This window comes from Phytophthora infestans, genomic scaffold, assembly GCF_000142945.1.
Source record: "Phytophthora infestans T30-4 supercont1.8 genomic scaffold, whole genome shotgun sequence".
NCBI lineage: Eukaryota > Oomycota > Peronosporomycetes > Peronosporales > Peronosporaceae > Phytophthora > Phytophthora infestans.
Genome location: NW_003303751.1, coordinates 3,155,000 through 3,171,803, shown reverse-complemented (window position 1 = coordinate 3,171,803; position 16,804 = coordinate 3,155,000). Strand labels below are relative to the sequence as shown.

Here is a 16,804-nt window from a genome sequence, read left to right as displayed (position 1 = left end):
TTTCTTGAAGGTCTTCGGTTCACGTACGCGCCCAGACTGAGTTTCCTACTGCGATTCTCCCCATGCAAAGCGACGTTTCCTGTAATACTAAATACTATGTGATTGTAGAGGTGACCCAACAAAGTGATGGTCAGGTTGCAGTTGCCTTTTTTGTCCGCACTCCCTTGCCGATTCACTTGCAGTTGGTATGCCGCGCTATATATAGGGGGCGAAGGTGGCGGAGTGGAGGGCCAACCAAGAACGGAAACGGCTCCGACTTGAGAGCGCCCAGAGGAGCGACCGACGGATGCTGCGGGGGCTGACAGGAGGCAAAGATGGCGGACTTTGATGACATGGATGATTTCAACGACCACGCGGTGCAAGGGAAACCCATTAAGGCCTTCAAGAATGGCCACTTCGACAACCCGAAAGGTATGTGGTGAATGGGGATAAAGCTGAAGGTGATAAATTAATTTGTTTCGGGGTCGTCTGTAGTGCTATTCGTGCAGCACCATTGGACTTGGGATGAGTTCCTGTGTGCAGCTTCTCAGCGTCTGGAGATGGTCCCTATGGTCTCAAGAGTGTTTAACGCCGATGGGGCCGAGATTGACGACATAATGTGCATTGAGGAGAACGACATGCTGTTCTTTTCGACAGGGAGGTCCTTTAAGGCCCCAAATTCAAGAGGGGAAGACTCACAGAACAGCAGCGATGAGAAGGTTGCCAACGTCGTTGGAGGGTACAAGGTTACAACGCTGCTGGGTCGAGGAGGTTTTGGTGAAGTGCGACTGGGAGTACACCAGCTCACGAACGATAAAGTGGCGCTCAAGTTCATTCTGGTGAGAAAAACAAATAGCTTGAAAGGCTTTGAATCCGTGTTGGCTGGTGATTGACATGATCTTGTAGAAAAGCGAAATGGGGTCGTTGGGAGACGTTGAGCGCACAACAACGGAGATTCAGTGTCTGACAGTACGGTTTTCGTCTGTAAGAACTCTGCTTTTATTTGTTTTGCTAATATTTATTGGTTGGCTATGCAGGCACTGAATCACCCAAGTATCATCAAGCTACTGCGTGTTATCAACGAACCCAATCATATTGTCCTTGTATTCGAGCTGTTGGAAGGGTAAGCTCAACTAATTGCTTTGTAGTTAGGGACAAGTGCTGACATTTGCTGCTGTGTGCGCAGTGGTGACCTATTTCACTACATCAAGCAGTTCCCAGGCGGGTTGTCGGAAGAGGATGGCGTGGGGCTATTCTCACAAATTCTTGGTGGCGTCGGATACGCCCATAATCAACACATTTGCCACCGTGACCTCAAGCTAGAAAACATCTTGCTTACTAAGTACGCTTGGTATGATATCAGTCTGCCGCTCCCTACTAACGCAACTGTTTTGTTCTTCTATCAGTAAAAACGACATTTCAACATCCAAGATCGCAGATTTCGGTCTAAGCGATTTTTACAAACCTGGTGCTATGATGAAAACGAGCTGCGGGTCCATTTCGTACCTGGCACCGGAAGTATTTCGCGGGACTTCCAACGCCGGCCCTCCGCTCGATGTTTGGAGTCTTGGTGTAATATTGTTTGCGATCGTGTGTGGTCGACTGCCCTTCGAAGGCCCCGATCTCCAAGGGACCAACCGACCTCGTGAAAATGTCATCCGAAATCGCATCATGCGATGTCAGTTTAAGTTGGATGCGGATTTAAGTCCTGCACTGACCGATCTCGTGATTCGAATGCTCAAGCCTGATCCAAATGAGCGAGCTACCATTCCTGAGCTTTTTAGCCACCCTTGGGTGCGTGGCATTACTGGATCATCTGGTTGTCTGCCAACTGCATTCGCAAGCGCATCCTTACAAGACAATGTAGACGACGACGACGATGATGACGGGAGCTTTGCCATCACGTATACACCTGCATCTCCTTCCTCAATTGCAACCAAGACAAATGGCGAAGACAAGTTACCATCAATAATTCAACGACACTCTCGCTCAGATATTACGGTAGGAGGAATTTTACCAAGTGCAGCACCGGCCGCCACTCATCAGTTGATAGCAACAAGCGCCACCTCCAGCGGCAATACGGCAATATCATCAAGCGGAACTTCTAGTGGAACACCAACCGGGGGGCGGATACGCGCTGGACGAATTATGGACCACCCACTTCAACATAAAGAGACAATAAGAGCGGAGAAACACTCACCGCGCCCAACTGGATCTGGAAGTGCTGGGATGATGAACACACCCATGCCCATAGCGTTGAGCCCGAATCATCCTGTCACATTCAAACGGTATGCTTCGTCGACAGGTAATACTCGCTCAAGACCTCGCCAAGCTGTTTCATCCCCCACCAGTGGCTCAAGTAGTAGTGTTTTTAGCAACGGAAGTGACAAAACTCACGCGGAGCGAGCTCCAGCTCATCCCGGAGACTCTGATCGATTGCCAGTAGCACATCACAAACACCCAAGACGACGATCCGATAACGTTGACGATGTAGGAGATTTTGCTATGAGTCACCATGGAACGAAAGCAGGTCACGGGGCCCTGAGCTCACACCCCCTAGAGACGATAGGCAGGAAGCACCACAGTCACCCAGAACCTTCAGCAGCGAGCGATTAAGTAGTCGAACAGGGTTCAAGACAAAAAGCAACTAGGTCGAACAGCGTGTAAGTTAAAAGCTCAACTCATATTCACTACCCTCTACAAGTACTGTAGTTGTCAAACCACCAGATGAAAAGTTCGATTTGTGAGACTGTACACTTCATACATGAGACGTTGACTTTGTTCCAGGTGCTGCGTGTGCTGCTTTGTGCGGAAAAGAGGCTGCTCCAATTCGGCCTTGTCACTTCGGAGTCGACGTTGCAATCGTGAGAGAACGGACGGGGTCATTGCAAGGTACACTGTTAAAATCATTCAACCAATTAGCATATCCAACAGAGATCGTTTGCGTCTCAGGTGCTTGCCTGCGAGATCTTCATACTCCTTGACGCTGAACGTGATCACTTCCTCCATTCCTAGATTTCTTAGCAGTGAGACGCCCACACGGCTAGACGAATAAATCAATAACACGAAAGTGTTTGGATGAGAAGATGTACTGTACCTTGCGAAGGAGTCGCCTGCTAGGGTGATAACTGGGAGTCCTGCGTAAAGTGCGTCGGTCGCAGTCGAATGCGCCCCATACTGCGTAGTATAAGTGTTATCTTGTTATTCTAGTGGAAACGATCAAGCACCGCCCAACTTACAATAAATGTATCGAGGAAAAGGCCTCCGACGTGGTGGCGTAGAAGATGTTCGGCCTTTGGAATCCTGCACGTATCAGCAAAATGCTTAGAAGATCCATGCTGCAGCTATGAGCATTTAATTTTGTCTTTTACCTGGACACAAATCGGACTCTTCCTCTTGAGATTCCTTGGGCCTGTGCCTCCTTCCATAAGTTTTTCTTGATTTCACGACTCGTAACGGATTCGGTGACATCATCTCCCAGCTCATTTCTCCCCGGGTCCAGCAGTAATAGAGAGCTCCGAGGCACACGTCGTAAAGTGGACATCCACGTGCTGAATAACGACGCCTTTAGCTTGTCGATCTTGTTGAAATTCACAAACACAAACCCCTCGTCTCCGCCTTCATGTTTCGCAATATCCCACAAATCGGAACGCCGTGAAATCGTTTCGGATGAAGCGAGAATTTGGTCGTAGTAGTTGACTTGGTAGCAGTTGGGAAGTATCACAAGCTTCTCGGTGAATGCAGTTGCCAGCTCAGCAGGCGGCACCACGTACTTGTCCACGATCACGTAGTCCACAAACGGCGCACCTGAAGTTCCAGGATACACGAGATAATTGACCACAATCGGAGCAGGTCGCGCTGCAGCGATTTGCATGCGACCTCCTCGAGTGTGACCTTGTGCATCCATAAGAATGTGGATATGCTCGGCACGAATCATCTTGGCACTCTCCTCAAAAGAAGCCGTGGATAGGTCAAAGAACCGATCGACCTTGTCGATGACTCTCTGGCGAACTGCACTACCATCGTCTCGCCCATACCCGAAAGCTACCGTCTTAATCGAGCCCCGCTCTCTGGTTGCGAAAATACCTTCCATTAGATGCGTCGTCGGATGATCCGAGAAATCGTACGATAAATATCCCACATTGAGACTGGTCAGCTGCTTACTCTGCCTGCCTTCGTGTAGCTTTACTGGGAAAGCAACCTCTTTGCTTCTAGCTTCAACTTCACCAGTTGTGAACTTTGTTGAGAAACGCACTGCTACCGACCTTCTGTCTAGTGGTGACATAGCGTGCAGCAAAGAATCAAATGGTGTGAAGGCATAGCGAGCATCTGTAGCTGTCTGCAGGGTAGTAACCATCGTCCAGAGAAGTGAAAATTCGTCTTCTGCATTTGCCCACACGCAGGCACTAAGCTTGGCCCGAACAATGTGTACCATGAGATGCATAAAGGACATCTGAGCTGTTAAGCCATCCGGGTAAACGGTGTCAGGAGAAGAAACTATTTCGTGTAAAGCGCGCTCGTACCAACTCAAAGCGCTCACGATATCTTTCGTAAGTTCGTAGGCCACACCAACATTGCCCATTGCCATATTTTTCAGTTGTGCTGATGCTGAAGGTGAAATGATCACATTCTGCGCAAGATAGTTAGTATACATAGCTAAAATGCCACCAAAGTAGCCGCTAACGATCGTACCAAATAGTGCGGGATCGACTCGTTCACATCGCCGTGTTGATGGTGGAGTGCAGCAAGGTTAATCCTCGCTTCACCCTGAGTGGGGTCGATCGCGAGAGCGTCATTGAAGGCATCCGCAGCCTCCAAAATCTGACAATTCATAAAACCCTAGTTAGTCCTTGTCCCAGCTAAGCATTTAACAGCTTAGTCAGCGGCATACCTTGCCCAATCTATTCAGAGTGACTCCATAATCTAAGTAAAAAGCCGCCGAGCGTCCACCCTCGCCCACGCGTTTGAAAAAAATCTCTGCCGTCGTAAAATCTCTTCCATGGTGATACGCCAGTGCTACTCCATGCATCAACGTATCCAGCTGTGCAGTATTCGTCGGGTCGATCTCTCGCTCTGCAGCGAGAAGAAATTCCAGAGCTTTAGGGATTTCTCGCATATCCGTGTAGACCTCGCCAATCCGCTGCAACAGCATAAAATCTCGTGGCTCTGCGGCCAAAAGGGCATTAAGAATGTCCAACGCTTTGTCGTATTCCTTTTGTCTGTGGTAAACTGATGCAATGCCCACTTGAGCTTGTCGATCTCCAGGCTGCTGCCTCTCGATATGCTCTAAGATACCAATGACCGAGTCCAAGTCGTTGGACCGCCATAATTGATACGCAGTTTTCCATAGTTCATCAGTAGTCGTTGGGTCTGCACTGAGCAACCTGACGCTCAAGAAAAGCAGTGTAGCGACGTAGTGGCGGATTGGCACGGAGCTGAGGTGGTGCATCGTATCTTAAACACGATCTTTCATGATCCGAAATAAGTGGTGCTTGATCTTCGTAAAGTAATTTTTTTAACCAATTGTATCCTACCGAAACGACACTTGGCAAACATGGTCCAACCAAGCTCGACTCGACATCTTTAGCTGATGTCTTGCAGGATGCAAAGAAGGATGTCAATGCGATCGAACTAAATTTGCGTCGATCTGGATTAACCCCCAGTCTGGCGGTGCAAATCGCCGATTTCTTAGAGACCAACTCGACTCTCACACACGTGGATCTGACCGGGAACCGACTGGGCGAGCATGGAGCGGGTTGTCTAGCCTCGTCGTTGATGAAAAATAGTTCTGTCAGGACTTTGGTGCTGGACGACTGTGGGTTAACGAGTGAGGCGTTGAAAGAATGGGTCGTCTTCTTCCAATCCGGCACCAATACGACACTGCGTCATCTCAGTCTGGCAGGTAACCAGATCGGTGACGATGGAGCTGAAGCTCTCGGGGCAATGCTACAAGCGGCTACGACGCAGAATATGCACTTCGATCTGCGCGGCAATAATCTCTCGACGCAGGGACTACACATTCTGTCAGATGCCATGAAGAATGCTTGTCCCACCTCAGTCACTACTGTCCAGGTGGCAGACAACCAGGATGACGACGAACCTGAGGCCGAAATGTACAGGTCGAGGCTGGATTTCTATCTGCGCAAGAACAAGGCTGCAATCGAGAGAGAAACGCTTCGCGAGACCATTAAAAAGATTGAACTGTCATCATTGGAGCTGGTGGCCTGTCATTTCAAGCACATTGTGTTGACGATTGCCGAGGCGGATTCTCTCGGTGCTGCCCTGCAGAGCAATCACTCTGTCGTGAAATTGAGACTAGAAGATAACGCGCTACCCGAAGAAGGCGCTCGACGTATTCTACGTGCACTTCGCACTAATCGCAGTGTACGCACGTTGGCTTTGGTCGACAACAATATAGGCGACGGTGGATTTCGTGAACTGAGTGAACTCCTTCGAGTATCGACTTCAGGTCTTAGAGCTGTTATCATTGCCAATCCAACACAATTAACCCCTAAAAATGGGTTAAACGTCATCGGTCCACGCACAGGAAGTGATCTTCATTACACCTTCGCTCACTACGCTCTACTGACGTCACTGTCGCTTGCAAATTGTGGCCTGGACGACCTCATGGTGAGTGTCTTGGTCTCTGGTATCGCCTGGGGTGGGCGTATCGAAGCTCTTGATCTGCAGCGCAACAGCTTCGGTGACCGCAGTGTTCACGTTCTGGCTCGCATGCTGCAACGCTGCCTGTGTTTGTACCGGCTAGATCTGGTACGTCCTTGTTTTCTGGCGAGCAAATCGCTTCACGCTGACGTTGTTCCTATTCTGTTTTGCTAGTCCGGCAACAAACTTACTCTTGATGGTTTGTTGCCACTGCTTCTGCGCACCCGCAGCTTCGTATGCTGCTGCTGGGTCGCTTTCTTAGCTGCGAGCAGCACACGATGGATCAAATTATCGATGCAGCAGAGCAAAGTCGCACGCTCGTTCAGTTGGAGCTGATAACGACGCACCGTCGTTCGAGTACAAGCGAGTGCATTGCTAGTCTCAACACGCGCCTGCGTGCAGCTCGCGGTGTTGACTTCGAACAAGGGAAGCAACAGCGTAAAGAACAGGTGAAGAAGCATGAAAAGTGGTGCCGTCAACGCGCACTTGTGCACCAAGAGGCAGTAACATTGGTCCGTCAACTTGCACGACACACGATGGAATAGGAAACACGGCTTATTAATAATAGCTCGTTGTAGCGACCATCGGCTTGTCCATCGCAAGAATAACGTCAGGGCATTGTACCACGATAGTCTTTTACCCGAGTCGGGTAACCCGACACAGCTCAGTGAGCTGAGCTCACCCAGCAATCTGAGCTCGAGGGGTGCTGTTGCCCGACTGATGTGGGGTGCTCGTAGTCGATGGCACGCGCCCGGCAACTTCAACTCGCTCGAGCCACAGTCTACCCACGAAAATGATCGTTTTTCCACTTTTAACACCCTGTAAGATTCAATACTCATCCCAGATGCCTCTACGCACGAGCTTTACTTCACTAAAACATTCTGAGTTTCATACAAATAATCTTGGGAAAACCTTGGTTATTTTGACTCCCACGATCTTTTCCGATGAAAAACCTCTCGAAACTTGCGTTTGTGCCACAATGCAAAACCACCTTCAAACTTTGAAAGAGAGCCACGTACGCAGCTAAGGTGGGGCCAGCAATCGTTGCCCCTTTCAGTCTCCAATCACGTCAGACACTCACTGCACGAATTCCTCGAGCGACATGCTCTCCGCCGCCGTAACTCGTTCCACCCGCATGACGGTTAAGGCCGTGCGCGCTGCCAGCTCCTTCCGTGTCGAGACGGACTCGATCGGAGAGGTCATGGTGGACGACACCAAGTACTGGGGCGCGCAGACGCAGCGCAGTCTCGAGAACTTCCCCATCGGCGGCGCTCGCGAGCGCATGCCTCTGCCTGTAATCAAGGCCTTTGGCGTCGTTAAGAAGTGCGCCGCCAAGTACAACCTTAAGCAGGGCAAATTGGACGCCGCTGTGGCCGACAAGATCATTGCCGCGGCCGATGATGTCATTGCCGGCAAACTGGACGACCACTTCCCTCTTGTGGTTTTCCAGACGGGCTCAGGCACTCAGTCCAACATGAACACGAACGAGGTCATCAGCAACCGCGCCATTGAACTGGCTGGCGGTGAACTGGGCAGCAAGTCACCTGTGCACCCGAACGACCACGTTAACATGGGCCAGTCGTCCAACGACTCGTTCCCTACGGCCATGCACATCGCCGCTGTGCAGGAGATCCACCGAGTGCTGCTTCCTGGTCTCCACAAACTGCACGACGCTCTGGACGCTAAGGTCAAGGAGTTCGACGACATTATTAAGATCGGACGCACCCACACGCAGGACGCCACGCCTCTGACTCTGGGACAGGAATTCTCCGGTTACCGTGAGCAGATCGCGCTCTCTATTGAGCGTGTGGAGCGTGTCCTGCCCAACCTGTGCAAGCTCGCTCTCGGTGGAACTGCTGTGGGCACGGGACTCAACACGTCCAAGGGCTACGACGCTGAGATCGCCAAGATCATCGCCGAGGAGACCAAACTCCCGTTCATCACGGCTCCCAACAAGTTCGAGGCTCTGGCGGCCCACGACGCTGTGGTGGAGGCCAGTGGCGCCATGAACACAATCGCCTGCTCGCTCATGAAGATCGCTAACGACATCCGTTTCCTCGGCTCGGGTCCGCGTAGTGGCCTGGGTGAGCTTACGCTGCCTGCCAACGAGCCTGGCTCGTCTATTATGCCTGGCAAGGTGAACCCCACGCAGTGTGAGGCCATCACGATGGTCTGCGCGCAGGTTATGGGCAACCACGTGGCTGTGACCGTGGGCGGCTCCAACGGCCACTTCGAACTTAACGTGTTCAAGCCCGTGATGATCAGCAACTTGCTGTCCTCGATCCGCCTCATCGGCGACAGCTGCAACGCCTTCACGGACAACTGCGTTGTGGGCATTGAGGCCAACCGTGAGAAGATCGACCAGCTCATGAAGAACTCGCTCATGCTCGTGACGGCGCTGAACCCGCACATTGGCTACGACAAGGCCTCCAAGGTGGCCAAGACGGCGCACCAGGACGGCGCTACGCTGCGTGAGACTGTCATCAAGCTCGGATACCTCACGGGCGAAGAGTTCGACCGCTTTGTGCGCCCCGAGGACATGATTGGCCCCAACTAAGCTTCTACAGTACTCTTAAAACGGTCACTAAGCGCTGCAGAGGACAGAGTTGTGTCCGCTATGCGTCGTTGCATGCAGATCAACCTGGTTCGGAGTTGTGCAAGTAAAAAAACACACAAAATAAAACAAGTGATCGCTCTATGGAATGGTTCAATCAACAGGAAATGTGACGAGACTCAAAGCTCAGTACGTTGCGCTTCCGGTGTTGCCATTGCAGCGACTGTCGGTACTGACAGCGTTCGTCTCCGGTCGTCGGAGCTCTGCATCTCATAAATAGCGGCTTGGAAAGGCAAGTACAGAGCGTTCTGAAAAGCAAATGGCACACAAAAGTTATGCAATCAGAAAGTGTCTACGCAGCTTCATTGTTTAGCATTTGACTCACCAACTGCCTCTCCGCCGTTCCTAAGTCCTTGGACAGCTCCACGGACTGTCGATTAAGCTTGGCCAGCACTTGATTGAACTGGCAGCAACGAGATTTGGGAAGGTGACAATGTCAATAATTCGCATTCTACCCGCTGTGTGCTCCAACTATTTGGCATTATCACCTTTTGCATTGCAGTAGACACGTCGGCCATAGCCTCCAGCAGGCGCAGCTCCTCTTCCGCCACGTCCTCGTCCTCCGTCCAGCGCTCACCAGCGTCCATTATTGCAAAAATTGTCAACTGAACCTTCCCGCGAAAATACCAATCAGTTGCAAAAATCGAAAGATGATTGTCATTTTTACTTTTCCACCCTTCTCATTGGTCGAAACCTTTTAGAAAAATAATCAGATGCTTTTCATCCACAAAAAAATCTGGAAGGATCATTTCCACAAGACCTGGCGAGTGTCAATCCCGTACGTCGGCCATGTGGATGCAGAACTCGGCGGCAGGCGGCAACTTCCACGACCGCAACCGCTTCGGATCGCAGTACGCCCAAAGCTCGTACAGTGGCGGGTCATCGCATGACGCGGGCGCTAACGCTGGCGACTGGAAGAGCAAGATCCTCGAGAGCGGCCAATGGCTCGGCGGTAAAGTCATCGAGTACGGCGGGAAACTCGCCCGCGGACCCAATACGGACTCCATCCCGGACCAGTACGCGCATGAAATGCCACGGAATGATGGTCGTGCCAATTGGATGGCAGATATCCGCAGTTCCTCGTCGTCGTACTCTGGAGGCGGCTCTGGAGGGTACGGAGGGGGGTACCAGAACGACTTTGCCACAGAGAGACCCAAGGCGTACTCGGATTACAACAAGGGGTACTCGGGTAACCCATCGGGTGGTTATGAATCTAAGAGCTTAACCTCCACTGACCATCACAAGCACCGGCACGTTAAGAAGAAGAGCGAGAGCAAGAAGAGCAAGAAAAGCAGCAAGAAGAGCAAGAAAAAACCACAAAGCGAGAGTGAAAGTCTGTCGGAGAGTGAGAGCGAGGAGCTGTCCATTTCTGAGTCCTCGGAGACTGAATCAGCGGACGAACGACGTCACAAGAGCAAGAGTAAGAAAAAATCCAAGACCAAAAAGCACAATGGATTTTACTCGAGTGAGAGCGAAGACGACGTTGGTAAGAGGAAAGCGTCAGCGGATTATTCGTTCTCTTTCGACCCAGCCAAGCTGCCTCCTGCACCTGTAGAGGAAAAGAAGGAAACGACCAAGAAATCCAAGAGCAAGAAGAGCAAGAAGGAAAAATCTGGAAAGAAGTCGCGTACCCGTCGCCGATCTGTCGTATCCACTGACGAGGAATCTGGATCGGAGAAGGAACACAGCCGTGCTAAGGCAAAGAAACGCGGCAGCAAGAAGACTGCTGCCAGTCCTGCCAGTGTGGACTTGCTGGGAGTGGATCTGGATACTCAGCCAGTGGCACAACCCGCGGCAGCTGTCCAGGAGACGCAGCCGTCGATCTTCGACACGCCACAGAGCCAGAATCCTCTGCAAGATCTTGCCGGCTTGAGCTTTGTCGCTCCTGTTCGTTCTCCTGCGCCAGTGCTTGATCACAGCGTTGCTGCTTCAGCTTCCAGTGATGCGCAATTGCAGGTTCAGCCTCAGCAAACAGAAGCCTTCCGAACGAACCTCTTGCCGGAGAATAACATCGTGGACTTTAGCTCTCTAGCGAGGGAGAAGAAGAAGTCGCTGTCTGCCAACCCAGAGGAGAAGCGGACGCTGAACGACCTGCAGAAAGCTCGAGGCGCCGACCAGCCGACGCCTGTGATGGCCATGCCGATGCAGAATCCGCAGATGCAACAGCAACATAACATGCTGCAATTGAGTATGAACATGAACCAGCTGCAACTCACGGACGGCACCATGCAACAGCAACTGTACCCGAACATGCAGATGCAACAGATGCAGGGAATGACTCACCCGCAGATGATGATGATGCAGCCACAAATGGCCATGATGGCGCAGCCTCAGATGATGAACATACAGATGATGCAACAGCAGCAGCTCACCCAAGGCAATAACACACCCACGGTGCAGTCCACCGGAGCGCAACAGACGAATGGCAACTCCAACAGCTTGGATCCATTCAACCAGATCCCGTAAATAGGGCAACATGGTGTGGGATTACGCCCAGGTTCGCTAGAGTGTCGTGGCGTTCGTAGTTTTACAATCTTAACATGTTTGATTCTTTTTTAGTTATCTCTGCCTTAGCTACAGTGAAACGCGATGTCTGGAGGTTTTCAGATCGTTCGAGCAATTGCGGCAAGAACTTCATCAAGTCTCCAGTTTTTTTTATCTGTCGACGTCTCAAGGTAGTCCCCAAGTGCCATGGCGCATTAGTAGTAACAGCAGCGGTAGTCGGTCAAACGACGCTACTTATCCGATATGTAGTGACGGAGCACCACGCCACGTAGGGGGCCTTCCTCGAGAACACTCTCCAAATGATTTGTGTGTGTGTTTTTTTCTCTTTCTGACGAAAGAAAGCACAGCAGATATCGAGTGCATTTCGGCCACAAGAAATTACTACTACATGTATCTACTGTACTGTCGTACGTTTGGCTGAGGAATGTCTGGAGCGTTTCAAGGCTTAAGCGTTTTGCTTCGAACTCAACTAATACGATTTCATTTTCTGCCGACGTCTCAAGGCGCTTCTCTCGTGCTTGGCTTGCCTCAAATAGCGCAGCGCCACCGACGCCCCTCGCTGTGAGGCTCCGTCGCGAACGGAGCACCACGTCACGTGGAGAAGCCTCCACAAGAACTCTCCACCCGATTTAAATCGCGCCATTCCGTCCATGGGACAGACAGCGCAGCAGGTTTTAAGTGTGCTTTAACTATCTTCAGTAGTCGTGCACATGTAGTACGCAGAACATGATGGGAATATCTGGAATGTGTCACGGTCAATGCAAATTACTGCAAGGACTCCACTTATAATTCCAGGAATTCACTTTCTGCCGATGCGCTCGGTTCCAGGTTCATCCAGACAGATAAACACCATCACCACGAATGGAAGGTTCCTCAAGAGAACTCTCCACCCGATTGAATGTTACCATCCTTTTCTCAAAAAAAAAGAAGGCACGACAGGTATTTAAGCGCACATCGTCGACTAGGACAGTGTAACTAGCTACTACGTATCATTCTCTTAAACATTTAACTGAGAAATGTCAGGAGCGTTTCATGGTCCAAGCAAATTGCAGCAAGAACTCCACACAATATCTCCAGGGGTTCACTTTCTGCCAACAAAATCCGAGGCGCCAGCTTCGACACATAAGATTTTCACCAGGCGCCGCTTTTCAGCAACCCCAGTCCTCCCATGCGCCGGGCCAAACTTTCCCCGGTGGAGCTCGACACCCAACCAATGCAGCTTCAGAGAAGGCAAAAACTCTCCAGAGAAGGCGCCTGAGGCATCGATTTCCAGTCGGCAACGTTTAGAAGTCCTTTCTTTCTTTATTTAAACCAACTTCCTCCCTACTTGAGAAAATTTGCAACTGACGTGGCATCGGGTCTGTCGGGATCTGCTCGGCGACTCCTGGCCATTCATTTTAAATCAGTTTTGAAAAGGCATCTCAAAATCATGCTACGAGCTGTTTTAGAAGGTTATTTAGTTTGAGGCCTTCCGGGACGACCTTCGTCGCGCCGCTGCTGACTTTGACCATGAAATTACACAACAAGCAGGAACACTTTTTAGTAATCTGACAATACCATACTAACACGGCCTTGCGAGCATCACGCGATAGATAGTGGGTCTTCACCGCAGTAAGCTTAATTAAGTTTATTCAGTTCGCTCGTGTTAATACATGAACTTCTCAAAAAATCGTCTCTATCACAACGACGAAGAATCGGCCAAAAAAAGTCAGAATTATTAATAGTATTTGCACTTGTGTACGTCTTCCAATCAGAATCTGCAAGATCTTTGGCTCCACAATTCAGCGACGGAAAACCTCGTCATGTCGGTAACTTCTCTCGAGAATCTCCCTTCACTCGACCATTCTTCCAACACAACAAGATCAAAACAGACCAGCTTCGGCTATACATGTAATACACGTATAAATCATAATACCTTGTCCATTGCATGGGAAATGTCTAGAGGATATGATGACCCAAGCAAATGGCAGCAAGAACCTTAACGCAATATCTCCAGGGCTCACTTTAAGCCGAGAAGAGCCAAGATGTTAGCTTCGATACCTAGGATTTAGACAAGGTACCGCTTTTCGGCAGCTCCCTGTCCACCCAGGCAGAGACCAACAATCCCCGGCAGAACTCGATACCCGATCCTGGGGAGAAGAGAATGGCTTCAACGGGGCTCAGCATCCAGTTCCCACATAAACCAAATCTTGCACTTGCTCAGTACTTGTTTTAATAGATTCGAGATCTACTTGACTTTAGCTGTTTTATAGAGGTCCCCTAATATAAAGATACGAATTGTTATTGGCGGGCATTAGGTTTCCAGGCTTCTCCAGTACTTAAGAACATGATTTGCACGACACCGAGTTTGAAAGGGGATCTTGAAGACATGGCTACATGCCAACTTCAACGTTGTGGAGTAACGTCTGCGTGTGCAGGTACGAATTGTACAGCGCACTTTCGTCGTCTGCCTCAACACAGGCGACGTAGAGCTCACGGAGGAACGCCGCGTATTGAGCTTCGTCGCTCTGTTTCATCAGTTCACTGATGAGTTTGGCCATGAACCTGCGCAACAAAAACCAGACACACTTCAGCACTTCTCCTGCAACCAGACAACACGAAACCTTACACTGCAATGCGAGTATCACACGTTTGCAGGAATGGCGTCAAGGCTGTCAATCCTCCAACGTTGTCGACTGCAACGTTGTTGTCCGTAAAGATGCTACAGACAACCAGCGCTGTGCACGCTGCAACGTCCCCAACCAAGGAATCGTCCACTCCACAGCAGATACGACGGCATTCAAACCCTTGATGGGTATCAGATCGTTCATGCAGTACCGTCAAAACATGCAGGAGAAACTCGGCGTCCATCTGCCTCAGCAGTTTTTTATCCAATGCTACGTCTCCATTCAGCACTCGAGACGCCAACGAGTCCGACCAGGCAACGCAGTCAGCCACTTCTTCCTCTCCTTGCTCGTTAGAGGAGGTTCTAGCATCTCTCTGCTTCCAGCGCTTGTCAACGTACGACAACTCGCACTGACAAACCTCCAAGATCAACAGCATCACTGGAAGTAGCACAGCAGGTTCACGCTCTTTGTGGTCAAGAAGAACACCCACACACGTGTTGATCTCTTCCATTATCGACGCGTCTGGCTTCCCCGACTGCATCGACACCTCAGAATAGTTAGCCATCGCTTTCATTACCAGCTCAAATACCGATCATACTCACACTGAGCTGCAGTTTCCGTCGTATAAACAGCGCCAGCACCCTGGTAAATGATACACGGCGTTCTACCGCGTTTGTCGGTGACGCCAATTGCCAGAACTTGGCCTGAGCAGCCAGACTGATCTCTCCTCCTTCGTCGTAACAGAACGTCTCTTCAAGTTCCTCTCCAACCGGGTTGTTGACAGCCTTCGGTCGAGCCAAAAGCACTTCATGCTGCTTTCCAACTGACCCTACCGCCGTCGTCGCTTTGCTATCATACGATGAGAACCCGTCGTCATCCTGGTCATAACTCAGCAGTTCGGCAAGCCACCGCTCGCCTCGGAAGCGCTCCACTGCTCGGTTCGACAGCAGCAGCTTCAAAACTTGATCTATGATCTCTTCTGATACGTTTCCACCGCTCTGGTTCTTGGCCGCTTTGACGGCTTTATCCAGACCGGGATTCACTCCAAAGTACGCGTCAACCTGAACTACCAAGCGGAACTGGTTGACGAACACGTTCAATTGCTTCTCCGACGCCAACGAACAGCTCGGCAACAACTGCTTTACCACCCGAGAGCTCGAAATGTACGGGGACAACAGAGTCTGCTTCATACCCTCAGGGGGATCCTCCCAGTCCACAAAAGATCTCCAGATTTGATCAAGTCCGGCATTGCTGATGCCTTCACGGCTTCCAGTACGTCGAAGCTGCTCGCAGACTAGATCCACAAGAACCATGCACGCTAATCGCTGCAGTCGAGCAATTGGGGAAGTGTAAAAGTGATAAAGTAGCAGCTCCAGACTCACGTACTGCTCAACAGCTGCCACTGGCAGTCCGCAGTTCCACACGACGTGATCTTTGGTCTCCAACTGGCCAGTGACTTTGAGTGCGTACATCGTCGCTACAACCAGCTCCATCGCCTTCAGTTGAAGCTCCGAGCCAATCGTATCGCGGTTGCTAGCCTCCGCCACTAGAAACAAAAGTGTGTGCTCATCCAGAGACCTCAAGTGATCGGAAGAATAATTGCCGTTCGCTTTCTTGACGAAGAACTCCACGCATCCAACCGCTTGGTCGACCCAGTCAACTTCAAAATCAAATTTGACAATAGACTCGGAGGCTACTGACGTTGATACCACCACCGCCTTAGCTAACATTTCTCGTAGCAACTTGAACAAGTTCACCTCCAATTGTTGCGCTCGAGTCGTCAGCGAGGCCTGCTGTGTCGATAATATCGCTGTAAGTGAAGCAACACTTGTGTTCAAGAACAATGTGAGCGCTAGACGTCGCCACTGCGGTGACGGAAGAACTGCCAGTTCCAGCAGTTTAACTCTCACTCCTGATGCGTCTAAATCTCCACCTTCACTGGTAAGACACGCTTGAGCCAGCACATTCACTGTAGCTTGAGTGAGTACAGCTGCGTACTCTTGTTCCCGTAAGGTTAGCAGACTTTTGTCGTACACATCATGAAGGTCTCGGAAAATCTCGTCCAGCTCATCCCATGCCGGGTACTGCGTCATTTGGCTATTCAGACGCGGTGGCTTGGATAATTCAGCCACTGAGGGATGATTGGGATGTAGAGCGCGCTCCGTAGCGTCCAGTTCTCGACTCAACTCATAAAGATTGGTCACAGCAAGAGTCTGGAGTTCGCTCCCGACTCGCCGACTTTTGGAAGATAAAGAGTGAGTATTTGTTGGACAAGTGGCCCCATGAGAGCGTCGAAAGAGACGAGAGAGCAGGTCGTCCGAATCTTCCTCATGTAGAACCATCTTAATCTCGCAGCGTTATTGAGAAGTCGGCCAACTGAAGATCAAAAGTCTATAAACGACAAAACTGGTTACCGTCGTTTCAGACGCGCAAAAAA

The 16,804-nt window shown here is 50.6% G+C and overlaps 7 protein-coding genes across 7 annotated transcripts; 4 read left to right on the top strand and 3 right to left on the bottom strand.

The window, feature by feature from the left end:
- Positions 1-263: 263 nt before the first annotated feature.
- Positions 264-2,595, top strand: PITG_06607 (protein kinase, putative; the record flags this gene model as incomplete). Its single annotated transcript, XM_002998648.1, has 8 exons — positions 264-411; positions 475-818; positions 886-948; positions 1,017-1,102; positions 1,166-1,321; positions 1,386-1,937; positions 2,076-2,469; positions 2,542-2,595. The coding sequence occupies 8 exons, from the start codon at positions 315-317 to the stop codon at positions 2,593-2,595; spliced, it is 1,746 nt and encodes a 581-aa protein (XP_002998694.1).
- A 99-nt stretch (positions 2,596-2,694) lies between these two features.
- On the bottom strand, positions 2,695-4,567 carry PITG_06606 (UDP-N-acetylglucosamine-peptide N-acetylglucosaminyltransferase, putative; the record flags this gene model as incomplete). The annotated part of the gene is made up of 5 exons (XM_002998647.1): positions 2,695-2,876; positions 3,072-3,156; positions 3,219-3,282; positions 3,351-4,135; positions 4,235-4,567. 5 exons carry the CDS (start codon positions 4,565-4,567, stop codon positions 2,695-2,697), a joined length of 1,449 nt encoding a protein of 482 aa, XP_002998693.1.
- Positions 4,568-5,754: 1,187 nt separating this feature from the next.
- Positions 5,755-7,187, top strand: PITG_06605 (uncharacterized protein; the record flags this gene model as incomplete). Its single annotated transcript, XM_002998646.1, has 2 exons — positions 5,755-6,750; positions 6,873-7,187. 2 exons carry the CDS (start codon positions 5,755-5,757, stop codon positions 7,185-7,187), a joined length of 1,311 nt encoding a protein of 436 aa, XP_002998692.1.
- A 463-nt stretch (positions 7,188-7,650) lies between these two features.
- Positions 7,651-9,739, top strand: PITG_06604 (fumarate hydratase, mitochondrial precursor; the record flags this gene model as incomplete). Its single annotated transcript, XM_002998645.1, has 1 exon — positions 7,651-9,739. The coding sequence occupies one exon, from the start codon at positions 7,778-7,780 to the stop codon at positions 9,197-9,199; it is 1,422 nt and encodes a 473-aa protein (XP_002998691.1).
- PITG_06603 (uncharacterized protein) lies at positions 9,376-9,843 on the bottom strand (the record flags this gene model as incomplete). The annotated part of the gene is made up of 3 exons (XM_002998644.1): positions 9,376-9,504; positions 9,582-9,659; positions 9,745-9,843. 3 exons carry the CDS (start codon positions 9,841-9,843, stop codon positions 9,376-9,378), a joined length of 306 nt encoding a protein of 101 aa, XP_002998690.1.
- Positions 9,844-10,028: 185 nt separating this feature from the next.
- PITG_06602 (uncharacterized protein) lies at positions 10,029-11,818 on the top strand (the record flags this gene model as incomplete). The annotated part of the gene is made up of 1 exon (XM_002998643.1): positions 10,029-11,818. The coding sequence occupies one exon, from the start codon at positions 10,046-10,048 to the stop codon at positions 11,720-11,722; it is 1,677 nt and encodes a 558-aa protein (XP_002998689.1).
- A 2,315-nt stretch (positions 11,819-14,133) lies between these two features.
- PITG_06601 (uncharacterized protein) lies at positions 14,134-16,729 on the bottom strand (the record flags this gene model as incomplete). Its single annotated transcript, XM_002998642.1, has 3 exons — positions 14,134-14,328; positions 14,372-14,902; positions 14,970-16,729. The coding sequence occupies 3 exons, from the start codon at positions 16,707-16,709 to the stop codon at positions 14,134-14,136; spliced, it is 2,466 nt and encodes an 821-aa protein (XP_002998688.1).
- Positions 16,730-16,804: the final 75 nt, after the last annotated feature.